The 20,468-nt window shown below is 43.5% G+C and overlaps 1 protein-coding gene and 4 non-coding genes across 5 annotated transcripts; 2 read left to right on the top strand and 3 right to left on the bottom strand.

Moving 5' to 3' along the window:
- Positions 1–974: 974 nt before the first annotated feature.
- Positions 975–1,046, bottom strand: trnaw-cca (transfer RNA tryptophan (anticodon CCA)). Its single transcript has one exon. It is a non-coding gene; the product is annotated as a tRNA-Trp (tRNA).
- A 444-nt stretch (positions 1,047–1,490) lies between these two features.
- trnaw-cca (transfer RNA tryptophan (anticodon CCA)) lies at positions 1,491–1,562 on the top strand. Its single transcript has one exon. It is a non-coding gene; the product is annotated as a tRNA-Trp (tRNA).
- A 1,954-nt stretch (positions 1,563–3,516) lies between these two features.
- trnaw-cca (transfer RNA tryptophan (anticodon CCA)) lies at positions 3,517–3,588 on the top strand. Its single transcript has one exon. It is a non-coding gene; the product is annotated as a tRNA-Trp (tRNA).
- Positions 3,589–4,106: 518 nt separating this feature from the next.
- Positions 4,107–4,178, bottom strand: trnaw-cca (transfer RNA tryptophan (anticodon CCA)). The gene has a single exon. It is a non-coding gene; the product is annotated as a tRNA-Trp (tRNA).
- A 1,452-nt stretch (positions 4,179–5,630) lies between these two features.
- On the bottom strand, positions 5,631–19,876 carry cul2 (cullin 2). The gene is made up of 21 exons (XM_069698042.1): positions 19,791–19,876; positions 18,540–18,676; positions 18,068–18,170; positions 17,873–17,967; positions 15,559–15,664; positions 15,238–15,320; positions 14,023–14,119; positions 13,691–13,801; positions 12,327–12,489; positions 12,035–12,159; positions 11,544–11,651; positions 11,349–11,408; positions 11,130–11,258; positions 10,918–11,004; positions 9,622–9,774; positions 9,434–9,511; positions 9,280–9,346; positions 8,412–8,614; positions 8,186–8,287; positions 7,800–7,916; positions 5,631–6,431 (listed from the first exon to the last, which is right to left on the bottom strand). Exons 2-21 carry the CDS (start codon positions 18,656–18,658, stop codon positions 6,300–6,302), a joined length of 2,238 nt encoding a protein of 745 aa, XP_069554143.1. The 5' UTR covers positions 18,659–18,676; positions 19,791–19,876; the 3' UTR covers positions 5,631–6,299.
- Between the last annotated feature and the right edge of the window lie 592 nt (positions 19,877–20,468).

Genomic DNA, 20,468 nt, shown 5'->3' with positions numbered 1-20,468 from the left:
TCTATTTACGGTATCTCTTGTAGACTTGACTGTAAACCTAAAAGGAAGATATTCTTTAAACCATCCACATAAGTGTGTACTCGTAGCGCAGAGACTGTTCAAGAGCAACCAAGTAAAGAATTGTCTCTCTCTCCTTGGTCCTGTCCCTTATTACAGTCCGCACGTGGTGCAAGAACTTACATGTTGTGGTTAGATTTAAGACAGAGTACGTGGTCCAGAAAACACGTTGAACAGCAGCTGCAGTGAAACAAGGCCTTCAGGTCATGCTGACAGGTATCATTATATCAGGAAAGCTTGAGAACTAACTAGGTTTAAATTATGTCAGGGTGAAAGCTTCAATGTCAAACCAGCACTCACTTTGACAACACGACTAGTTCAGTGACTGGTTGATTACCTTACAGGACGTTTCATGCAGTTTAAACATAAAGCTAAAAAGTTTCATAAGACTGACAGTTGTGGTCAAATGTTCACACTGAAGTGACAGCTGTCAACAATAAAACATATTGTCCATCATGGCCTCTCTTTTTATTCACTTCCCTCCTCTCCACCACTAAACATTAATGTCATTTGTAAGATTTCTTTGGTTTGGACAGATTTTTAATTTTATATGACTTTGTGGCGCAACAGTCGTGCATCTGACTCCAGATCTGAAGGTTGTGTGTTCAAATCACGTCACGGTCAAAGAACTTCTAAGTTTCTTTAAACCTTAGCATAAAATTTGGATTGTCCAACCACAACATTTGACAGGTTAACAAAGTTAATGACATCATTATCATAAAAACTCTTAAATTTACTGCAATAAAAACTATAATCAACCAGACAGTGACTAGTCAACTGCATAAATCGTAATAAGCATCGACGTTATTCTGTCAAGGAAAAGCTGTTCTTGACATCCTTACATTTGTAAAACTGACAATTGTTCTTGCATAATGCATATATATAGTGACTTTATTCAAAGAAACTAATAAATCCTTTGACCTTGACGTGATTTGAACACGCAACCTTCTGATCTGGAGTCAGACGCGCTACCGTTGCGCCACAAGGTCATATGAAATAGAAGATCTGTCTCCTGGGAAAGTGACAGCTGTGAACAGTAGCACATATTGTCCATCAAGGCCTTTCTGTTTATTCACTTCCCTCCTCTCCACCACTGAACATTGATGCCATTTGTAAGATTTCTTTGGTTAACTTATCTGGAAACAAAACCATCAGCTGAGTTTTAACAGACATCAGGCGGAGGACTGACCTCTTGACTACATTTTTACTTGTAAATATGCAGCCGAGATTAAATATTAAATAGCTGTATGACTGCGTAGGAGCAGGTCCTACAGTATAACACAGTCCATTCACATCTTCTATAACACACACAAATGGCATTGATGTTCGGTGGTGGAGAGGAGGGGAGTGAATAAAAAGATGAGTCATGATGGACAATATGTCTTACCACTTATACCTGTTACTTCCCTGTGGACAGAACTTCCATTTTATATGACCTTGTGGCGCAACGGTAGCGCGTCTGACTCCAGATCAGAAGGTTGTGTGTTCAAATCACATCAAGGTCAAAGGAATTATCAGTTACTTTAATAATGTCATTATATTGAGAAAAATATTGATGTATAATATGATATATGCAAGTGCATATCAGTTCATCGACTTCACTAGCATTGTTATAATCCTGATTGAAAACATGTTTATTCTCATTTTCAGATTAGGCTCTAGTTTCATTTCATTTCATTTTTGGATTGTTAATTATTCCTTATGTATATTCTCTTGTGTTATTTTGGCTTAATATTATTATTTAATTTTATATCCCTTCACTTTTTCAAGTCTATGTGATTCGTTTTCATTCTGTCCTGTTTTGCAGCACTTTGGCCAATTTATGTTCAGTCTAATAAATGAACTTGACTTGACGTGGCCCCAGTTTGTCTAGTAGCTACGTGTGTTTACATGAAGATAGTAGTTAATGGATTATGTTGGCCACTCTCCTCACTTCGATGTAACACTTAAAAAGCTGCAGTTTTGTGGTTTAAATCCGAGTCAACAACGTCGAACATTCCTTAATTAAAGTTCTGCTAATTATCAGAGTCTGACGCACGTCAAGGCTTGATTTTATGAAACAAAACATGAACAGCTCAAGGCAACGTAAGCCGCCAGTCTCACCCTGAGTCTGACTAACGCACCAAAATGTGTGCAGTGGAATGAGACTCTAAGCTGATGAGTGTCAAAACAAACACAGGGATGTGTTCAGGGTTTATATTGTGGGTCGATTGCCACAACAACTAATAATCCGGACACTTTTTGCACAATTTGAATATTTACATGTTTGCATCGCGTCAGGTCTCTTTCAGTTTTGTCTTCCACCTGCGGCTTCACTGCTGAACCAGATGTCCCTCTGACAGCTGACAGGCCCCCTTCTGCAGGCCGTAAAGGAGAACTGCACCTCGGCCTGTCTTCTCCAGGAATCCTCCGTGTTTGGATTCAACTCAGAGCCTTTAATTGCCATGTTTGTGGGGATTGGTCCCAGTGAACGCTGTGAACACTGAGACTGGTGTTAGCACAGCTTTAGCACTCTGATTTCAGGGATTACCACACGCCGCCAGCTGCTGTTTTGCTTGTAGTTTCTGGCTTGCAATGTTCTGATGCCTGTCTAACAATAACATAATACACATGTAGGTTTTTATGAGGCAAACCTGCAATCATGCATAGCATATTTCATGTATACCTCAAAATCCTTCTTAAAATCGAAAGAGATCTACATTTCAAGGGTACTTGCCGCAGCACTAGAAATCGGAAAAGGTAAAGCACAGTTTGACGTGATCAACATATTCAGGAAACATCAGTGAAGTAACTTTTTTCTCTGTGGTGACAGTAAGTGCATAGTGCCTAACTTTGCTGGTTTTAAAAGAGAAAACAGGCACAAAAGAAGCCAAAGATCTTCTATTTCTTGACAGTACTGTGTCACGCACAGGTCCACGTCCGTCTCCTCGGTAGTTTTCACTAACTTGGGAGTTGTTGAATTGTTACGTTTCTTTCTATAATGTTGCGTGGTCTCGACCGCGAGTGTCTCGACATAATTTATGTCGAGATTTGGCACAAAATAAAACGGAATTAAATTGAATCTCATGGGCGGGGACGGGGACTTTTCTCAGCGGCCCGGGAAAAGATCAGGGAGGGAAAACAGGCTCTTCTTTTTTTTTTTTACAATAGAAGATGTGGATGGACTGTGTTATACTGTAGGACCTGCTCCTACACAGTCATACAGTTATTTCATATTTAATCTCAGGAGCATATTTACAGCTGAAAATGGAGTCAAGAGGTCAGTCCTCCGCCTGATGTCTGTTAAAACTCGGCTGATGGTTTTGTTTCCAGATAAGTTAACCAAAGAAATCTTACAAATGGCATCAATGTTCAGTGGTGGAGAGGAGGGAAGTGAATAAACAGAAAGGCCTTGATGGACAATACGCATTACTGTTCACAACTGTCACTTTCCCAGGAGACAGATCTTTTATTTTATATGACTTTGTGGCGCAACGGTAGCGCGTCTGACTCCAGATCAGAAGGTTGCGTGTTCAAATCACGTCAAGGTCAAAGGATTTTCTGTTTCTTTAAATGATGTCAGTTTATTATGGATGTCCAACCACAACATGAGAAAGGGATCCGTCCAGCCATCTGATTGTGTTGGAGGTTATATAAGCATTATCCGCAAGTGACCATTCACACACCTTTGGTCCCTTCTGCTGACATCTGCAGTATGAATGAATTTAAACTCCACCCAATGTGACCATCATTTATTCCAAGGCTCTATATCATTTGCATAAGGTTATTTCCTTTGCTGCAGAGCTCCATCAGACTGATCATTAATATGCTAAATGTGTTTTGGGATACACTTCATGTTACATGCAAACCAAACTGCTGTCTGAAGACATTTTGGGCTAAAAAGATTTTTTTTTAAACAAATCAGACGAAGAATTAAAATAAAAGTTGTTTTGCTACGCCATACTGCATTGACAGTAATGTTGTTGTTGTTGTTGTAGCGCTGGATAATCTCCGGGTTTATATTTGTAACCGAGCAACATGATAGCAGTCATAAAATGACAGAAAATAAATGACCCCGACGTGATTTGAACACGCAACCTTCTGATCTGGAGTCAGACGCGCTACCGTTGCGCCACGAGGTCCGATACACACTCATTGGCAGGAAAACAGAATACAAACATTAACAGGCCGATGGCATTTTCTTATTTTGTCTGCTAGTTTACTAAATAGGTATCGGATATAAATAAACATTTATCCCTATGTGATATAAACACCTCTAAACTCTTCACTTATCCAATAGCAGCGTCGTGAATAACGGAACAACATGCTGCGTCATGACCATTCATCTTCTTCCCTCATTAATAAGCCTGTCTTACTCATTTTATCCTCCGTCAGCACCATGGACAGCTGCCTACCTTGCGCGTGCTTATCATTTACGCTGGGTACTCGACGCGCATGTGCGAGTGACGTAGTTATATTTTTCATATTCCACAACTTCGCTCATATCATAGGTTCATTCGCATTAAGACTTCCTGACACTACTACTTACTCCAGGGTATTTACTATGTGCTATTATTTGCAACGATTTTAATCAATTATTTGATTAACAGAAAATTAAAAATCAACTATTTTAATAATCAAATAATTTTTATTTTTTTTATGAAATAATGCTAAAACTCAATTGTAGCTCCTTAAACATGAATATTTTCTGGTTCCTTTCGTCCTCTGATAATAAACAGAATACGTTTTGGTTGTGGACTGTTGGTCAGAACAAAAACATACATTTTACAGCTTCTTGGTTTAGGAAACACCGGTGAAAAAGTTCTCAGTAGTTTTTGACAATTTAAAGGCCACAAAAAATGATCAATTAATCACCTTAAATAATAGACTGATGAATTAATAATAACAACAATTATTGTTAAAATTGTTAAATGTTTTTGAGCGAAAGTGAAAGATTGTTACTTTACACAAGGTATTGAAGAAAAGTCATCTGTTACATTTAAGGAAACATCAGGAGCTGGTTTAACACTCATGATCATCGTTTCAAATGTCGGATTAAAAAAAGTACGACATTTATGATTAATACCATATTCGGACACACCTCAATAAAAAAAAATTTAAAAAATCACAGGTATAATTACCGAAATGATTGACGGCTTCATTCCATTTAGCCGCTTCAGTTCAAGGTTCTTTACATTTTGCATACGTCAACAGCTTTCTGGTACATTTCAGTTATGTGGGGGGAAAAAAAGCCATTTACTCTTTCAGCATGATCCTGTCCTGTGTTTTCATGCATTGACACGTGTTGTTACATTTGTTTAATCATATATTTAAAGCACTTCCTGTCGCTATCTGCTTCAAAGTAAAAGCCTGTAAATTGCGTGTTTGATCGATCAGCTTGTTTACAGCATAGACACAGCAAAAACAAAGGAAACACGACCTGTTGCCACAACAAACACTCAGAAGTGATTACAAGCAGTAATACCATCTCTGTATTGAAGCGTTCATTCATTGACAACGGCAGCAACCCCCCCCCCCCCGCCCCCGCCAAGTGACTCAAATGGATACAATAGACAAATCTTTACATAAAACCCTTCAGTGTTTTTATTCATTTATTTGACAAGCAGCAGGATCATGTTTGTCACCTCATTTTTCTTTACATTTGAAAGTAGATACAATAGTCAGTATACCAGTTTTATTACAATATTTTTCCTAACTTCAGTACATTTAACAAAGAAAGAAAATAAACACACAACAACTGCAAACGTGAGAAAAGAAAGCATGTTTTTTTTGTTTTGTTTTTTTAATGTGTAGCCACCAATGAGTCATTGATGTCACAACTAATTCTTTCCCCGCTTTTCTTTTTTTTCCTTTATTTTCTGTCGACGAGTATGTTTATCAGCTCTTTCCTCTCAAACGGCTATAGGCATTTTCTTTTTGTCGTTTGACGCACGGGTGCGTGGCACTGGTGATGTTGTAAACAGCTTAAAATCAGAAAGTGGGTGGGGTTTGGGAGGAGGGCGATATGGGTGGCGGTGGCGTCGGCTGGGCCGTCTTGACGTGACGCGATGACCCTTTCTCGAAGACGGAGGCACCGGTCCTGCTTCGGTCGGCGCACGGGGGATCGCGGCAGACGGCGACAGTCCAAAACCTAAATAGATGAATGAGTCTGCGTTGTGGTTCGTTTCATGTTTTCAACCTGTATCTTGCCAGTCAGTCACGTGGGTGAGTGTTTGGGTGGAGGCGCCCCTCGGCTCCTGCGCCTATGCGACGTAGCTGTACTCGTCCGCCGAGGTCTGGCTTCGCTCGATGTACTGCTTGTCGATGAGCACCTCGATGCACTTCTTGATCATGCTGATACTGGGGTTGAACCTGGCTTTGGACTGATTGATGACCTGAACGGGAACAAAGCGGAGCGGTTAGTGCGTCGTTGCACACGGGCGCGAGAATGCTGCCGCGCGCGCACCCGCTGAACACATTTCTTTACTTCCACTGAAAACGACCCCTTGCTCAGATACACAGAGCACGTAACCGGAGCGGTTACTGCCCTGTCGGCACTTACACGGTCAAATATCATTTGGCCTTATTCATGACGTCTGTTGAGCTTCAAAATGAGCCGGTTAATCAATTCACAGAAAGTCTATTGACAGCAATAGTCGTCATAAATCGTCCAGCAGCAGCAGCAGCAGTGACAAAGAAACACTGTTCAGGAGAAGCTGGAGCTTCCTCGGATGTCTTAATATGAAAATCCTTCACGCCAGTGGCTCCGCCCCCTTCCTCTACGGAGCCAAGATGGCGACCGTTTAGTGTGGAAAGTGTCCAGCGTTTCTCACGTCTTTGTTGAACCTGTTTTGAGTGCGTCGTCCGGCTACTTGTAGTTCACTCGCGTGGTTTTTTTTTTGGGCCCTCGACAGACTTCGAACGCACTTGTGCACTCAAAATAGTGAGTTAGTACACAAGTAGGTCATTTATACACGTTTTGTCCTGAGAAAGCGAAGGACTGACTCACCCTACTCTGCCTCTGATTGGCCAGTTCGACTGTCAGATTGACTGGTCCAGACCAGTTCGTGACTGCACTTAAACAGCAGGCCAACATTCTCACAATGAAAATACTAACATGTCGATGTTCATCATTTATTTAGCATTAACCCTGTTCACCATCTTAGATACTAACATTTGCTGTTCAGCAGTAAAGACGAAGTACAGCTGAGGCTGATGGGACGTTCTTAAATCATGATTCCCTCTGAAATGGGCGGTGAATGTCTGTAAAGACAAATCTGTAGACGCAACGAAACTAACTGCAACCAACAGGTTGATATTTTTGCAGGAAGGATCAATCAAATCATTCAGACTTCTCTAGTTTGTGCAAGAATTCATGATGATCAATCAAACCGGTGCAGAGGAACCTCAAAACATTTTGACAGGTTTTATCTCCGCAAGAGTGATTTTTTTTTTTTTTTTTTGCTGTATATTTGAATTTCTGGGGTTCAGACGGTCGGTCAGAGAAAGCACCACTATGGGAAACTTGCCAGGAGTATTTTTCACTCTTCTCTGACATTTTTAGACTCAATAATTAGTGGATTATAAAAAAAATTAAAAAAGATGGATTAAATGATGGAAATAATCACCAGGTGCAGCACTAATTCTTCTAACTCAATATCCTACATCATTTTTGCATTCCTCACCCCGAGACCAACAGGATTGTGAAAGTCTTAAAAGGTACATAAACTCCTCATAAGGTAGAAGTACATCTCCCCGCTCACCTCCTGGATGAGGGCGTTGTGTCGGAGCACCTTGCGGGCCTTCATGATTCTCACTATAGCAGCTTGTAAATACATTTTGCGGTCCTCGTCTACGGCGCTCCTCGTCTGCTCCATCTCCTAAACATCACACACACACACACACACACACACACACACACACACACACACACACACGGCAGGTTACATATCACACACATCCAAGCATATGCTTAATGTAACAACACTTTAGTATTCATGAACTTATTTCTTCAATCTTATTCTCCACGTTTATACACCCACAGATTTTTCCCGCATGAGGTTAAATGAAGTGGCGTCTTGTCTAGAGGGGAAGAGCCGAGCTTAAGAGAGGATTGAGGATCATGTGTCCAGATAACCATGAGTCTGACCTGAGGTGTGTCTTTCTGCATCGATGTTGTGATCTTGAACTTTGTCCTTTTACTGGTGAAACTCATATTTAGTGAAAACGTGGACTCTGCTTCGATGTCCTCCTGTGAGCAGAAGGGAAGAGAAGACATCCTGTGTTTAAACGGTCGTCAGTGCTTTCCACGTGTGTGATACCGAGTCACGGCGGCCGTCCGTGGACAAACCAACGCTCCCCACGAGAGCGCCGACCTTTTGCGAGTCGTGGTTGAGCATCTTCACGTCCAGCAGGGACTTGATGGTCTTCTGTAGCTCCTTCTCGTTCATCTGCGTGCCGTCCTGCATCTCCTTGTAGCTCACCGTCTGGCTGTTGTTGAAGGCCAGCAGCACAGCCATCTGGTAGGTGGTCACCATGGCGACGTAGGGCTTGGACAGGTAGTTCATCTTAACCTCACCTGCGTGTCAAGCGGAAACAAATCAAATCCGTTTTTAAACTCCCCGTCACCGAGTTCACAGAACTATAAAATGATTTCAGTCACTGACGATAAAAAGACTTTGCTCATTAAATACCCAAACTTCTCACCACATATTTAAATCCTGGTTTAACGACTGCACCTGCATTACAATGACGTATCTGTCCTCTACAAATGATCATGATTGGTTGTGATGACGATACTTCACAGCATCTATTCGGATTCACCAAAGTTCATTTTCAACGTTGTCTTCACACATTCTGCATTTATGAGGCGAGTTGTTCCTGCAGCTCACAAATGGAGCGCGGCACCATGAGGTGAACAGAGCGGAGGGAAGCTCGTGTCACGCGTGTCGCCAGTTCACTGAAGCCGACATCATCTGGTGAGCTCCTCTCCGCTCACGTTCACGGTGAGATTGCAATATTTGAATCGTGCCTCGTATGTTAACACGCAGCAAAACAGATGGATCACGGTATAATTTACAACATTTTAGGACAACAAGTGCGTCAAGAAAAATAGCAAAACAAAAACAACATGCAACAAATCCCGTGTCGGGTTACTGTGTGCAGCCACACGTTCAGGTTGGTACTGAGAAACGGGCATCGTTCTTATTCAAATGGCACACGACCCTGTTGCGTTTGTGTTACCTGTGCAGAGGTAGTGCAGCCAGGTCAACTTCCTCCCACTGAAGTGCTGATTATAGAACAACTCAAACTGCAAAGGAAAGTGAAAGCAGAGGTTACTCCACGGCGCGCTCCCGGGATCAGCGTCGCTCCGTTAAACCTCAGCGGTGCTCCTCACCATCTGTACACTCTTCTCTAGCTCTTGAGGGATGGCGAACGTGGAGGAGGGGACGTGTGTGAGAGGCCAGGCGCCGGCCTGCAAAGCGACAGCATTTACCACAACAGGCGACAGTTCCTGAACCAGACTTCTACTTTCAACATCTTCCCGCTGGTGCGCGCGTCACATCAAGAGTCTGCCTCACTGACCTGTAATACGTAGATCTGGAAGCTGATGCCCAGGTCCACCACCGTCTCCTGTGTCTTGATGAAATTGTTGAACTTGTTGTTGAGGTCGGCACTGACGCTCATGTCTGTGTACATTCTGTGGAGTTTGCTGGTGAACTCGTAGCCACAAGCCTGCTGTGGGGTTCAAGAGGGAGACGGGGTGTGTTTGAACAGAGGCGCAATAAAGAAGGGACGCAGCAGCTAAAACAGACAGACGGGGAGAATTAAACTGCTTTTTTTTTTTTTTTTACAGCATGGTACGGCTCAGCTTGACTCGACTTTCTCATCAGGCGAAAGTAGTGGAGAGTAAAAGGCAAGGGTCGTGATTTTGGAATATTTGAGTCAATAAATAGTACGCGCGAGTTTCGTTCCGTTTTTTTTTACCGGCGCCTGGTTGTAAGGCTTTACTCCTGCCAGAAGGTGGCTGTAATGCACCTAAAAGCTGTTTGCCAGCCGCCTTTAAACAACTTTAAGAGAAGAAAGACACGTTGCTACCAGAGTCGGGCGCTTCGCGGGTAAAACGGTGTGGCGCTGGGAAATGAAATGTCACGGTTCGAACAGCAGAAACATGTGAAGACGACTTTCTCTTTCTGTGTGTGTGTGTGTGTGTGTGTGTGTGTGTGTGTGTGTGTGTGTGTGTGTGTGTGTGTGTGTGTGTGTGTGTGTGTGTGTGTGTGTGTGTGTGTGTGTGTGTGTGTGTGTGTGTGTGTGTGTGTGTGTGTAGAGTAGGGGCAACAGTTGATTAATAATGGAATAATTCCGAGCGATTATCAATCTGCATTTTGTTTCTTGAAGTGCCCACACGAGATGAGCTGAGAGCAGAAGGTGACATGAAAACACTGCAGACGACTGCGTTACTGCATCATCACTGTGCGACATGCTGCACAAAGCTGTCAGCCAAACTACGACAGCGGCCGCAACTTCTTTTGTATTTACTGGGCCGCCGGATTAAAACCAGGCTGGGGTCAGTGGAAGAGGTGCCGACTCTCCTCTGTTTGGCTGCCAGTGGAATGACGCAGCGAGCGGGTGTGCGTTTTGTTTTTTGTCCCGACGGTCACCGAGACGGTTCTGTCTGCAGCGGAAGATGACGTTCAGAAAAGTAGCCGGTAGCAAAGTGAGTCGAGTCCAGCGGAGCAGCACCACCGCTGGAGAGGCATCAATGAGCTCTTGAACGTCCCGCAGGACGTTCACGAGAAGCAGAAGCTTTGTGGGCTGGTTTCAGCGTCTTTAAATCACACTCGGTGCGTTCAGGTTCATAATGTCCAGCTTTGCATTTACCTTCAGTTTGTTGATCATGGCTTCTTCTGAATCCATTGACAATGATAAACCGTGTATTAACCGCTTTGCTAGCATTCTGGCGTAAAACTGCAGGAAACAGAGGAAACAGTGAATATTTCAGGACGACTGAAAACACGTGTTGAACTATTTCAGGCGAAACACAACATCACAGTATATCTACATTTGAGCTTTTGTTACATCCTTCGTGTTACCTTTTGAAAGATGTCCTTGTCATCTATGTACTTGAACACGGTGATGAAGCTGGTCAGTTTGTCCTCCACCTCGTTCTCCGTCATTCCCTTTGCAGACTTTTTCAGCAGATTGTCACAGTATTTCGCCAGCTGCACGGAGACACCAGGAGGGACGTGACCTGGTCGAGGCGCCGGGTATAACACTGTGTGTATGTGGTGCCTGTTTGTGTATGTACTCACGAGTTCGGGGGCTTTGCAGATGGACTTGGGCTCCCTGAAGTTCACCACAGACGTCAAAGCCTGAGAGAGAGACGTCGAACAAACACATTCAAACAAACCGTTTCGACTGCGAATAAAAGAGTAACACGCGTACCATGTCGCACTTTTACCATGTCGCTACAGAGTGAAAAGAAATAAGAGCAAGGCGTTTCATACCTTATCGAGTGCACTCATGAAGTGCTGATCTCCATTTAGAACTGTGTTAATGAGCTGAACAAATTTACTGTGAACCTCCAGCACGGACTCCACGAACAGGGTCGGCATCTAAGAGAGGCGGACGGGAGGAAGACAAGTTCTAGTAGTAGCAGACAATGTTTAACGAGTCGAAACAATGACAAGACAAATAATTAACCTCTGGATTTTTAAAACCTGTGGACTGATACTGGCAGAAAAAAGTGACAATGCAATATTCGCTGAAAACGAAACGGAACAAATTGAATGTCTCATTTTATCTTATGTTTATTCACATTAAATTAAGCTGTCAAATTAAACGAATTTCAAGCTTTAGCGGTGCAACACACGGAGAGTAGCAGAAGAAACGTGAATACCACTTCCAAAGCTATTTTCCAAGAAGAATGGCCTGTTGAAAATCCACAGTTTGTACAAGCAGACGGACGCAGGTCCACGCACGGTGCGCAACTACTAACATTTTCCTGAGAGAGGTTACTGGTGCCTCGGATGCCCTCGTTGTGGATATGGACCTGCAGCTCCTGGATCATGTGAGGCAACCCGCTGGCCACGGCCCGCAGCAGGGTGTACATGTTGGCCATGTCTGGACACAACAACACAACAACACACACAGTTTGATCTCAGTCCCACAATGCAACGTGTGCGCAGCGTGACAGTGGACATACATGATTATCCTGCAGTTCTCAGAAGCAGCTCTGGAACCGGATATCACGGAAACAATGAGGACATAAAAGAAGCATGTAGACTGACCTTCTCTCTTCTCTTGCCGGATAATGCTCTGGCACTCTCCGTGCAGGAACTGCAGATGGTCTGCCACCATCCTCTGCTGGCATTCGTGGATGACTTTGGAATAGGAGCTGGGGTGCAGGTACTTCCGACACCGCACCTCTTCATCTTTCAACCGCGCCAATACCTGGAAGGGAGAAGAAAATCAGATGACTCAGCTTTGGTTTGAATTCATTCAAGTCCAATACAGAACTATATGTCTGGTTTCTGTACATTATAGCAGGTTCACTTTAAATGAAGGCAGAAAAATGCAAATCTCCCTTTTTCCATTATACCTGCACTGAGACAGGAGCCCAATTCTGTAGCTGCAAACATCTGAATTTCAGCTGCTACAGTTCGTCTTACTTTTGAACCATAAAACAAACATCCTCTAACAGCTCAGTTTGAAACACTACGTCCCTTTTTAAACACTTCAAATATAACTTTTCAGAACTTTCAGGACCCCAAAAACATCCAAACCCATCTGTGCTGTGCAGAACAATTTATCCTGAAAGTTCTTTGATGAAAGGGAAACTGATGTTTTTTTTTTAAAGTAAAATCTTGATGTAGCGTCAAGCACAGATTTCTCAAAGACATATTCCAGGTAAGAAAAAACAAGGAAGAGGAGGAAAAAAAAAAGGTTGTGAACCGGGTCAGGTAAGTGGCTGCGACTGAGTTTGTCCAGACAGGAGGACTCTACACTTCTGTGGAGTCCGGAGCTGCTCTTTCACAGCCGTATCACAAATCAGTGCTCATATCAACAAAGCAGCGCGCTGGCTGATCAGGCACACGGCGGTGATGCCATAGTAAAGCTTTAATGATGATCCTGTTTACAGGCTGTAGGGCTAAATCTATCAGACAAATCTGATTACTGCCAGGCTGAATGAACGACAGAGAAAGAAAGAGAGTGACAGAGGGCGAGTGAGAGGTCGTGGCAGCTGGAGTTGGCCTGCGGTCCAACATATCAGCCTCAGAGGTTTCATAGTAGGAGCTAATACTCAGATTAAAACTCTTATGTCACCACACTGACACGACCTGACAGCTCGCGCGCGCGCGCACACACACACACACACACACACACACACACACACACACACACACACACACACACACACACACACACACACACACACACACACACACACACACACACACACACACACACACACACACACACACACAGACCCTTTGTGAACGCCAACTTGTCCGATGGATGCTGGTGCAGATACACACACGACTCAAATACAGACAACAAGCAGGCCTGGACTGCAGCAGCTCGAGCGCTCACACGGCAGCTTGAACACGGCCGGCATTCACATACTTCCGTTATCTCGCCACATCTCTCCTACCTTCTCCATATACTGTGAGACGTTGGATTCCTGCAGTAGATTGGAGGCTTCCTGTTTGTAATACTCTCCTGTTTTTGTCAGAAATGGCCCTTCAAAGATGTCCTGATAAAACTGCAACACAGGGAGAGATTTAGTGGCCGTGCATACAGTTATGTAGAGGTCTATTTAAATGGCTGGTTTGCATTTGGTGGATGAGGCAAAACAAGTGATATTTACAGCTTTAGATTTTGCCCTCATTGTTCACATTAAAAAGGCTCAATGTCAATAAAAAAAAAAAATACCACATGAGAAACTTGTGAACTGGATGACCGGGTAGTTCTTCGTTGTCTCACCTTTAGTGGAAACTTCTTCTTGTACTGTTCAACATGAACAAAGGAGTTGATGACCCCGTGGATTACCTTCTGGTTGGGATTCTCGCCACAGCGATCGCTGTAGGAAATGATGAAGCTGGTTTTAGGGCTCACTGATGAGGAGAATTGCTGTTTTTCTCAGTACAGGTTCAGTACTTCCAACAAGGTCGTATCTCCGGACGAGGGATGTCATGAGAACCAGTGCAGTCTGTCTATGATGCGATCCATCAGATCATACTTAACAAAGGTACTGTAGATGCATTGGTAGCATATCGGTGCAGTTAATCGTAATAAAATTGCGATTTCAATCCACGTATCCGTGCGCTCTCATGTCTAAAAGGCAACGATTCTGCTGCATTTTCATTCGAGACATCAAAACAAGCGCTCCTACTTTCTCCCTCAACGATTTACAAAGTTTCCTTGATTAATCTCAATATTTATATTATTATTAATATTACTAGAATACTTTATATCCTACATCAGGCACCCTCATATTAAAGTTGTCTTCTGTATCAGGTAAATGAGGGCAATAAACACTGATATTGAAAAGAAATCCTGAGAGAATCGCAAATAAATCGTGATCCTGATTTCATCCAGAATTGTGCAATGTATGAAACTTCCGCTGGGATCCAAACACTTACTGTCATAAGTCTATTTATGTCTACATAATCCTACTGCTGGAACCACAGTCTGCTGCGCGAGTTCCACCAGGAACATTTTTGTCGTTGCACCGGATGTTGTTTATCAACTATAAACATACTAACAGCGCAAAGCTGGCTGATCCTGTGCGACTTTCATTCACCTTTTTGAATTGTTAACTCACACTACACATTTGAATTGACCTTCCTTCAGTCAGAACTTGCGACGTCTCTGATCACACTGAGCGGTTCAATCAGCCACCGTGTGACCGAACAAAAACACCAAGCCACACTTGGTTCTGTCCGGTTTCTATTTATTTTGCCGTTATATTTGGTACCGTAAATCAAATACCAAATTTCTGATATTGTGACATCCCTCGTCCAGACATTACTACTACGTAGCACTGGAAAACAGGCATTGTAGCCATGGCAATTAAAGAAGAACAAGAGAATAGTTGGCAGAAAAACATTTCCCAAATTATAAGGTGAATAAATTATTGTGTGTTTTAGGCAACAACAAGTTTTGACTTCAGAAAATAAGCACGTGTGACAAACATACTTTTTGATTTCATTTAGCAACATCCGGATCAGGACGGCCTGCAGGGGCTCGATCATTAACCTCCTCCACATATCGAGGGCCAACTGCAATGACAAATGAACAGGCAGCATGTTACCACAGAGCCGGCGGATCCATGTGCGGTACAGGTTTATTGGAAAACGTAGACCTGGGTAATTTATCACAGACACTGAATCCCACTCATCTCTCCATCTTTCTGTGTATGTTGCTTTCCTTATTTGTATCTAGTATCACCCCGGTGGGTGAGCAGATAAGGATGTTCAGGGAATGTATTGGTGGCCGTGTGTGACAGTCAGTCAGTACCTCTCCAATCTCCATGAGCGGCTCATTCATGTCCACTCCCCCGTAGCCGTACTGCAGGTCTGCTTCTGTTAGTTTGTTCTTCTTGATGAACTGCGTGTTGAGATACCTGAACAATGTTTTTGGTGGAGGGGGTAAAGATGAGAAGATATCAATTTGCATACAACGCTTCTGAAAACTGAGCTAATTCGCTCGTAAAGACAAAGTGAGAGTGTCGGCCTTTAGTTGTCAAGTTATGCAGTGACGTGTGCGGGATTCCCTGATAATATTAACGGACCTAAAAGACAGCATTCGTGGAAAATGTTTCACTTATAAATATCATGGACAAAATCCCTTCTACTTTCGGCGCTGTGTTGTGTGCAGAGTCCGGCAGCAAGCATCTGACATTGTAGTCAACGAGAGGTTCATCGATACTCCAATTATATTTTGCGGAAGTGGTTGAGTGAAGTACTTCTTTTATCCAAATGAAAAGCTCTGATGACAAAGAACGGTTTCTCAGCGGGGAAAAAGAACAGATGGGTTGCATTCATGCTCTCAGACGCAACATCAGTAACACTGACTGGTACGAATGTACACAGGTAATTCATGACCGCTTGAAAGATTAAAAACAGCTTATTAATAATAGGCAATGACCTATATTGACTAGATACATATATCTCACTGGTTTGGTTTGTGCCATTTGGTTTTCTTACACCTGTACACCCTCATGCATCAACACACCACACACTTCACTGATGAACTGACTACATACCAACAAAGTTTTCTTACATAACTATATTTGACTTTAAACAGTCATGTGTGTTCTTCACGTGTTGTCCTTGCCGGGTCGCAACATGAGAAAAGTGTCGATCAGAGCGATAAAATCCCTTTTTATCAGCCGAGCGTGCAGCTTTATGGAGCATTTTAGCGCGTTGTTTTGGTTTGAAAGGTCACACAGTTACTGCGTCTCCCAGCTGTCATTAACTCTCTGCAGGCAGCAGCTCAGACCAAAAAGCTCTTACAACTCCACTGTACACTGACTGTCCGCCACCGAACAGTACACAGACAGAGTGGTCTTGCCAGCTGGTAAACACAGTTAACAGTCAGTTAATGACTTCATGCAGCTCTCACTGGGAAAGTTTGACTATATTCTGCACTGAGGAGGATTGGTTTTGCGCTGCCGCTAATTCACATGACAGACACTCCGATGATGAAATACATTCTCTGCGAGTGTGTTTCAACAGCTGTAGTTTATGTCAAAGGAAGTCGGGGTGAAGTCACCAACATGACAACGCCCAGGCAGACAGGCACCTGTCATCAAGCTGATCTGCGCTGACTGATTCAGTCCCAACTTAAATGGCATGCAGTTTTCACAACTGTGACTTGCACCTCTATCTGTGATATAGTGATCACACTCAGCCTGGTTTCTCTCAGACACTCTTAAGAGCAGAATGAAGTGTTGCAGGACTGCTGATATAACAGCTAGTGTCGAGTACCGCTAACCGGGGAAACCCGTGGAATTAAGATCGAAGGGCTAAACGGCCTGTTTTGATTCAGTCGGTGCTTCGGTCCAACCTCCAGTGTCACAATGTTTTGTGTTTGACGGGATGCAAACTTACTCACGTAACAATAATAAGCAACTCTCTTCTATAATAAGAACCAAACGCAGCTATGTCACTACAAAAGCCAAGAGCCTCACTTTCTCTCTCGCCGACATAATAAATCTCAAAGGCATATGTATGCAAAGGCAGTCTGGTGGGAAGTACACACAAAAATAGATCTGAACGCTCTCCAAGGGAGTATTGATTTAGAATGAATCAGGACACACCAAAATGCTGGCTGGCACCTCACGCTATGCTTTTCAAGGTAATATTTTAGAAGTACAAAACCTGTAGGCAGCGATATTATAGCTTGTGAGGGAATAGATTAAGTACACGCCGCATCTAAGGACCCCGACACACTGAGACAACTTCAGAAGACGGATACCTGCACCGGCTAATATCTTCCTTTAAAGTTGCACTGCAGCCAACAGCCAGCAGCCGTGTAACTAAACTGGTCGGCTTCGTTTGTTTGCAAAGAGACTAACAACAACAAAATGCTCAGCCGCTGAAGGAAATCTCACAACGTAGTCAGAATACAAACTGAAAATACAGTAATGTCTCCGAAAAAATTAAAATGAAACTTTATATTTGTGCTTCTCCACTTCTGTTTATGCAAAAGTAAAGTTGGAGAAAAAAGGCTGCAGTAAATGGTGAATCAGCCCAGTGATTCAGTCGTATAAAATACCGCATCAAAATATCAAGAGGAAACAAAAGACAAGCGAGAGCAGCGATGTTACCTGTACAAGCAGTCCATGTAGTCAGCTCCTTTGCTGTACTCGTCCCAGTATCTGTGGTACATCACTAAAACCTTCTCCTCTGACTCCAGAACTTTCTAAAATACACAAACAAGCAGCATAACAGGTATTATGGAAAGAAAGAATACAAAAATAAAAAGATTTTGCAAACAATGGAGAGCTTTTGTGAGCGATTACCTTGTACAACTGCCGAACATGATTTTCAAGAAAAACCTTGGTCTCTGTGTATAATCTCTCACCCAAAGGCTCTGGGTATGCTACGCACAAGGCATAAATGTCACTGGAGTCAAAGTTCAGGATAAATAATAAGGATAAACACAATTTCATATAGATGTATATACACAGATAATAAAGTACAAGCGTGCATGGAATACTAAATACAACATTTTCTGTTATTACGAGCTAATAAATGATGGCTTTATATCTAACCTCTGCCTGTGTGAACAGTTCTTCTTTTTATACTGATATTAAACCTATTCGGTATTATTTCCTAAATGAATTAGCCGAACTTGGGAGTTCAAAGTCCAACACAATCGGCTTTATGTAAGCAGGGAACTGCTTCACCGTACCGGGAACCCCGCTTTGAAACTTAACCAAAGTTTTGTGCTGCAGTTTGAGTTTGAACATGTAGTGAGTTGTCAGAGGATACGAGAACCTGTCGTTCCACGTGGCTCTCTCCACGTAGTCGAGCATCACAACAGCCTTGATTGTCGTCAGTAACTTGCTCCATGTCTCGTCGAAGTCCACCACCCGCGGCTTTAAGGACATTGTAGTTTCTCTTTCAGTCTGAGAGAAGAAAGAAACACGTAAATTCAGGGGTGTGGAAAAGGACTAAAAAAAGAAAAGAAAAAAGGGAACAACTAGATTGTTTGGTTCTTGGCTTCAGTTTCTCTATTAACTTTGTCAGCGTCCTCCGGTCCATCCTGGAGTTAAGCATTAACAGTGAACTGAGCAGTGGGATGTGCAAGATGAGAGAATCAGCACAGCCACAAACGGAAAGTCCTTCTGGAGAAGCTCATGACACGAAATACACGGCAACTCCACAATAAAGCCCTGACCTTTGACCTTTCTGATTAGAAAACATACTGTGTTGTCTGTCACAGGCTCAGAAAGATGACGTTAATGAAGAGCAACGACACTGCAGAGTTGTCGGACTGGAGGACAACATGTCCAGCGCAGCAGCAGGATTTATCCCGTTTCAGCAGATCTGCTCACGTTAGTGTGGCAGCAACAGATGAGATCAACTCGGAGCTTCAAGTCCCTTCAAGTCCCTTCAAGTCCCTTCAAGTCCCTGCAGCTACAACACGCACAACGTCCAGCAGCAGCAGCAGCGCCGGTGTCCGCCGGGTCCAAACAGCACCGGCACCAGCTCGGAGGTCTCGCGCCGGCAGGATCACGGGCTGAGGACGGAGGACGGAGGACCGAGGACGAGGAGGACCGAGGACGGAGGCCCTGTGTTGTTCCTCCTCGTTCACACCAGTTGACTTCACGTCACACAAAACATTGCAACATCATCATGCAGTTTTTTTCTTTGCAAGCCATTTTCGCGTTTCCCGTAATCCGTCTCTCTCTCTCCCCCAAATAAAAGCGGCGTCGCGGCGCCTCAACTCGCAGCTCTGTCCGTCACGATGAGCTCAGCTCAAGTTACGCGGAGCTAGCGGAGCTAGCGGAGCTCCGGTCCACAAACAGGACGGCGGGCTAACAGGCTAGCTAGCGTCCAGCTAGCATGCTACTTCTTCCTGCTCCGGCTCGGCTAAGCAGGGAGCTAACCGCCGCTAGCAAACTGTCATCTTCTTTCGCAATTGCCCCGCGTTCACACTGACAGCTCGGCGAAACACGGCGCTGCTGTGAAGCAAAAGGGGATAGTGAGGTCGGGCGAGGACGTGTGAACAGTACGTACCTCTGTACAGTGATCACTTGCTCTAAAAGTCCGGTTTCTCCGCTGTCACAGGCTCGATGTGTCTCTCAGGGCTTCCCTACCTCTTGGATTATACCATTGTGTCAAAAACAAAAAGGGGGGGGTGTATCAGCGACAAACGTAAATTGGTCTTAAAACTTTTTTGTTTTGTTTTTTGCTTCACACCCCGGTAGATTGTCTTTAAGTGGTATCTATTTTTAGAGAATGTATTCTCGATGTGTTCACGGGGGTAAGAGTAAGACCAAAACCAAACGGATCCGAGTCACAGGATCACCCGTAGTACTTGTGGTATCGCCTGAAACTACGGAAACCTCGTAGGAATTAAATATCAAGAATATAACCGCAAACCTTCTGTAGGTTAATAAACGCTTTTATATAAATCTTTTTTTTTTTTTTTCTTTTCTGGTGAGAAAAGAGAAACGTGTTCGCCTGAGTTTAAAGTCTAAAGTTTACATCTCGTAAACATGCACAGTTCGTCACGAAGCAGCTGAATCGCTGAGTTTCTGATGTCAAAACACAGTTTCAAGGCAAAAAAAAAAAAAAAAAAAAAAAACCCGAAACAAACTTCACAGCTGTGGGAGAGAAAGAGTTCACGTCACAGTCCGTGTGCTGTCTGTCATGTGTCGCAGCGTGAAAACACACCGGAGTGAATGATGAGAC

Source organism: Brachyistius frenatus, unplaced genomic scaffold, assembly GCF_029030835.1.
Source record: "Brachyistius frenatus isolate BFR_SWC_R1_liver_20210118 unplaced genomic scaffold, ASM2903083v1 Contig_25, whole genome shotgun sequence".
NCBI classification, from domain to species: Eukaryota; Metazoa; Chordata; class Actinopteri; family Embiotocidae; genus Brachyistius; species Brachyistius frenatus.
Note: the sequence above shows the minus strand (reverse complement) of the source record. Positions and strands in the feature narration are given on the sequence as shown.

Bases quoted from the DNA above. Each gene is read 5' to 3' on its own strand.
- cul2 (XM_069698042.1), bottom strand. From the start codon at position 18,658: ATGTCCTTAAAGCCGCGGGTGGTGGACTTCGACGAGACATGGAGCAAG. The intron at 18,171-18,539 runs GTATCCTCTGAC...CTTTGACTCCAG, and splicing joins ACGTGGAACGACAGGTTCTC to TGACATTTATGCCTTGTGCG. The intron at 8,288-8,411 runs GTCGGCGCTCTC...TTCTGCTCACAG, and splicing joins TCAACCACGACTCGCAAAAG to GAGGACATCGAAGCAGAGTC.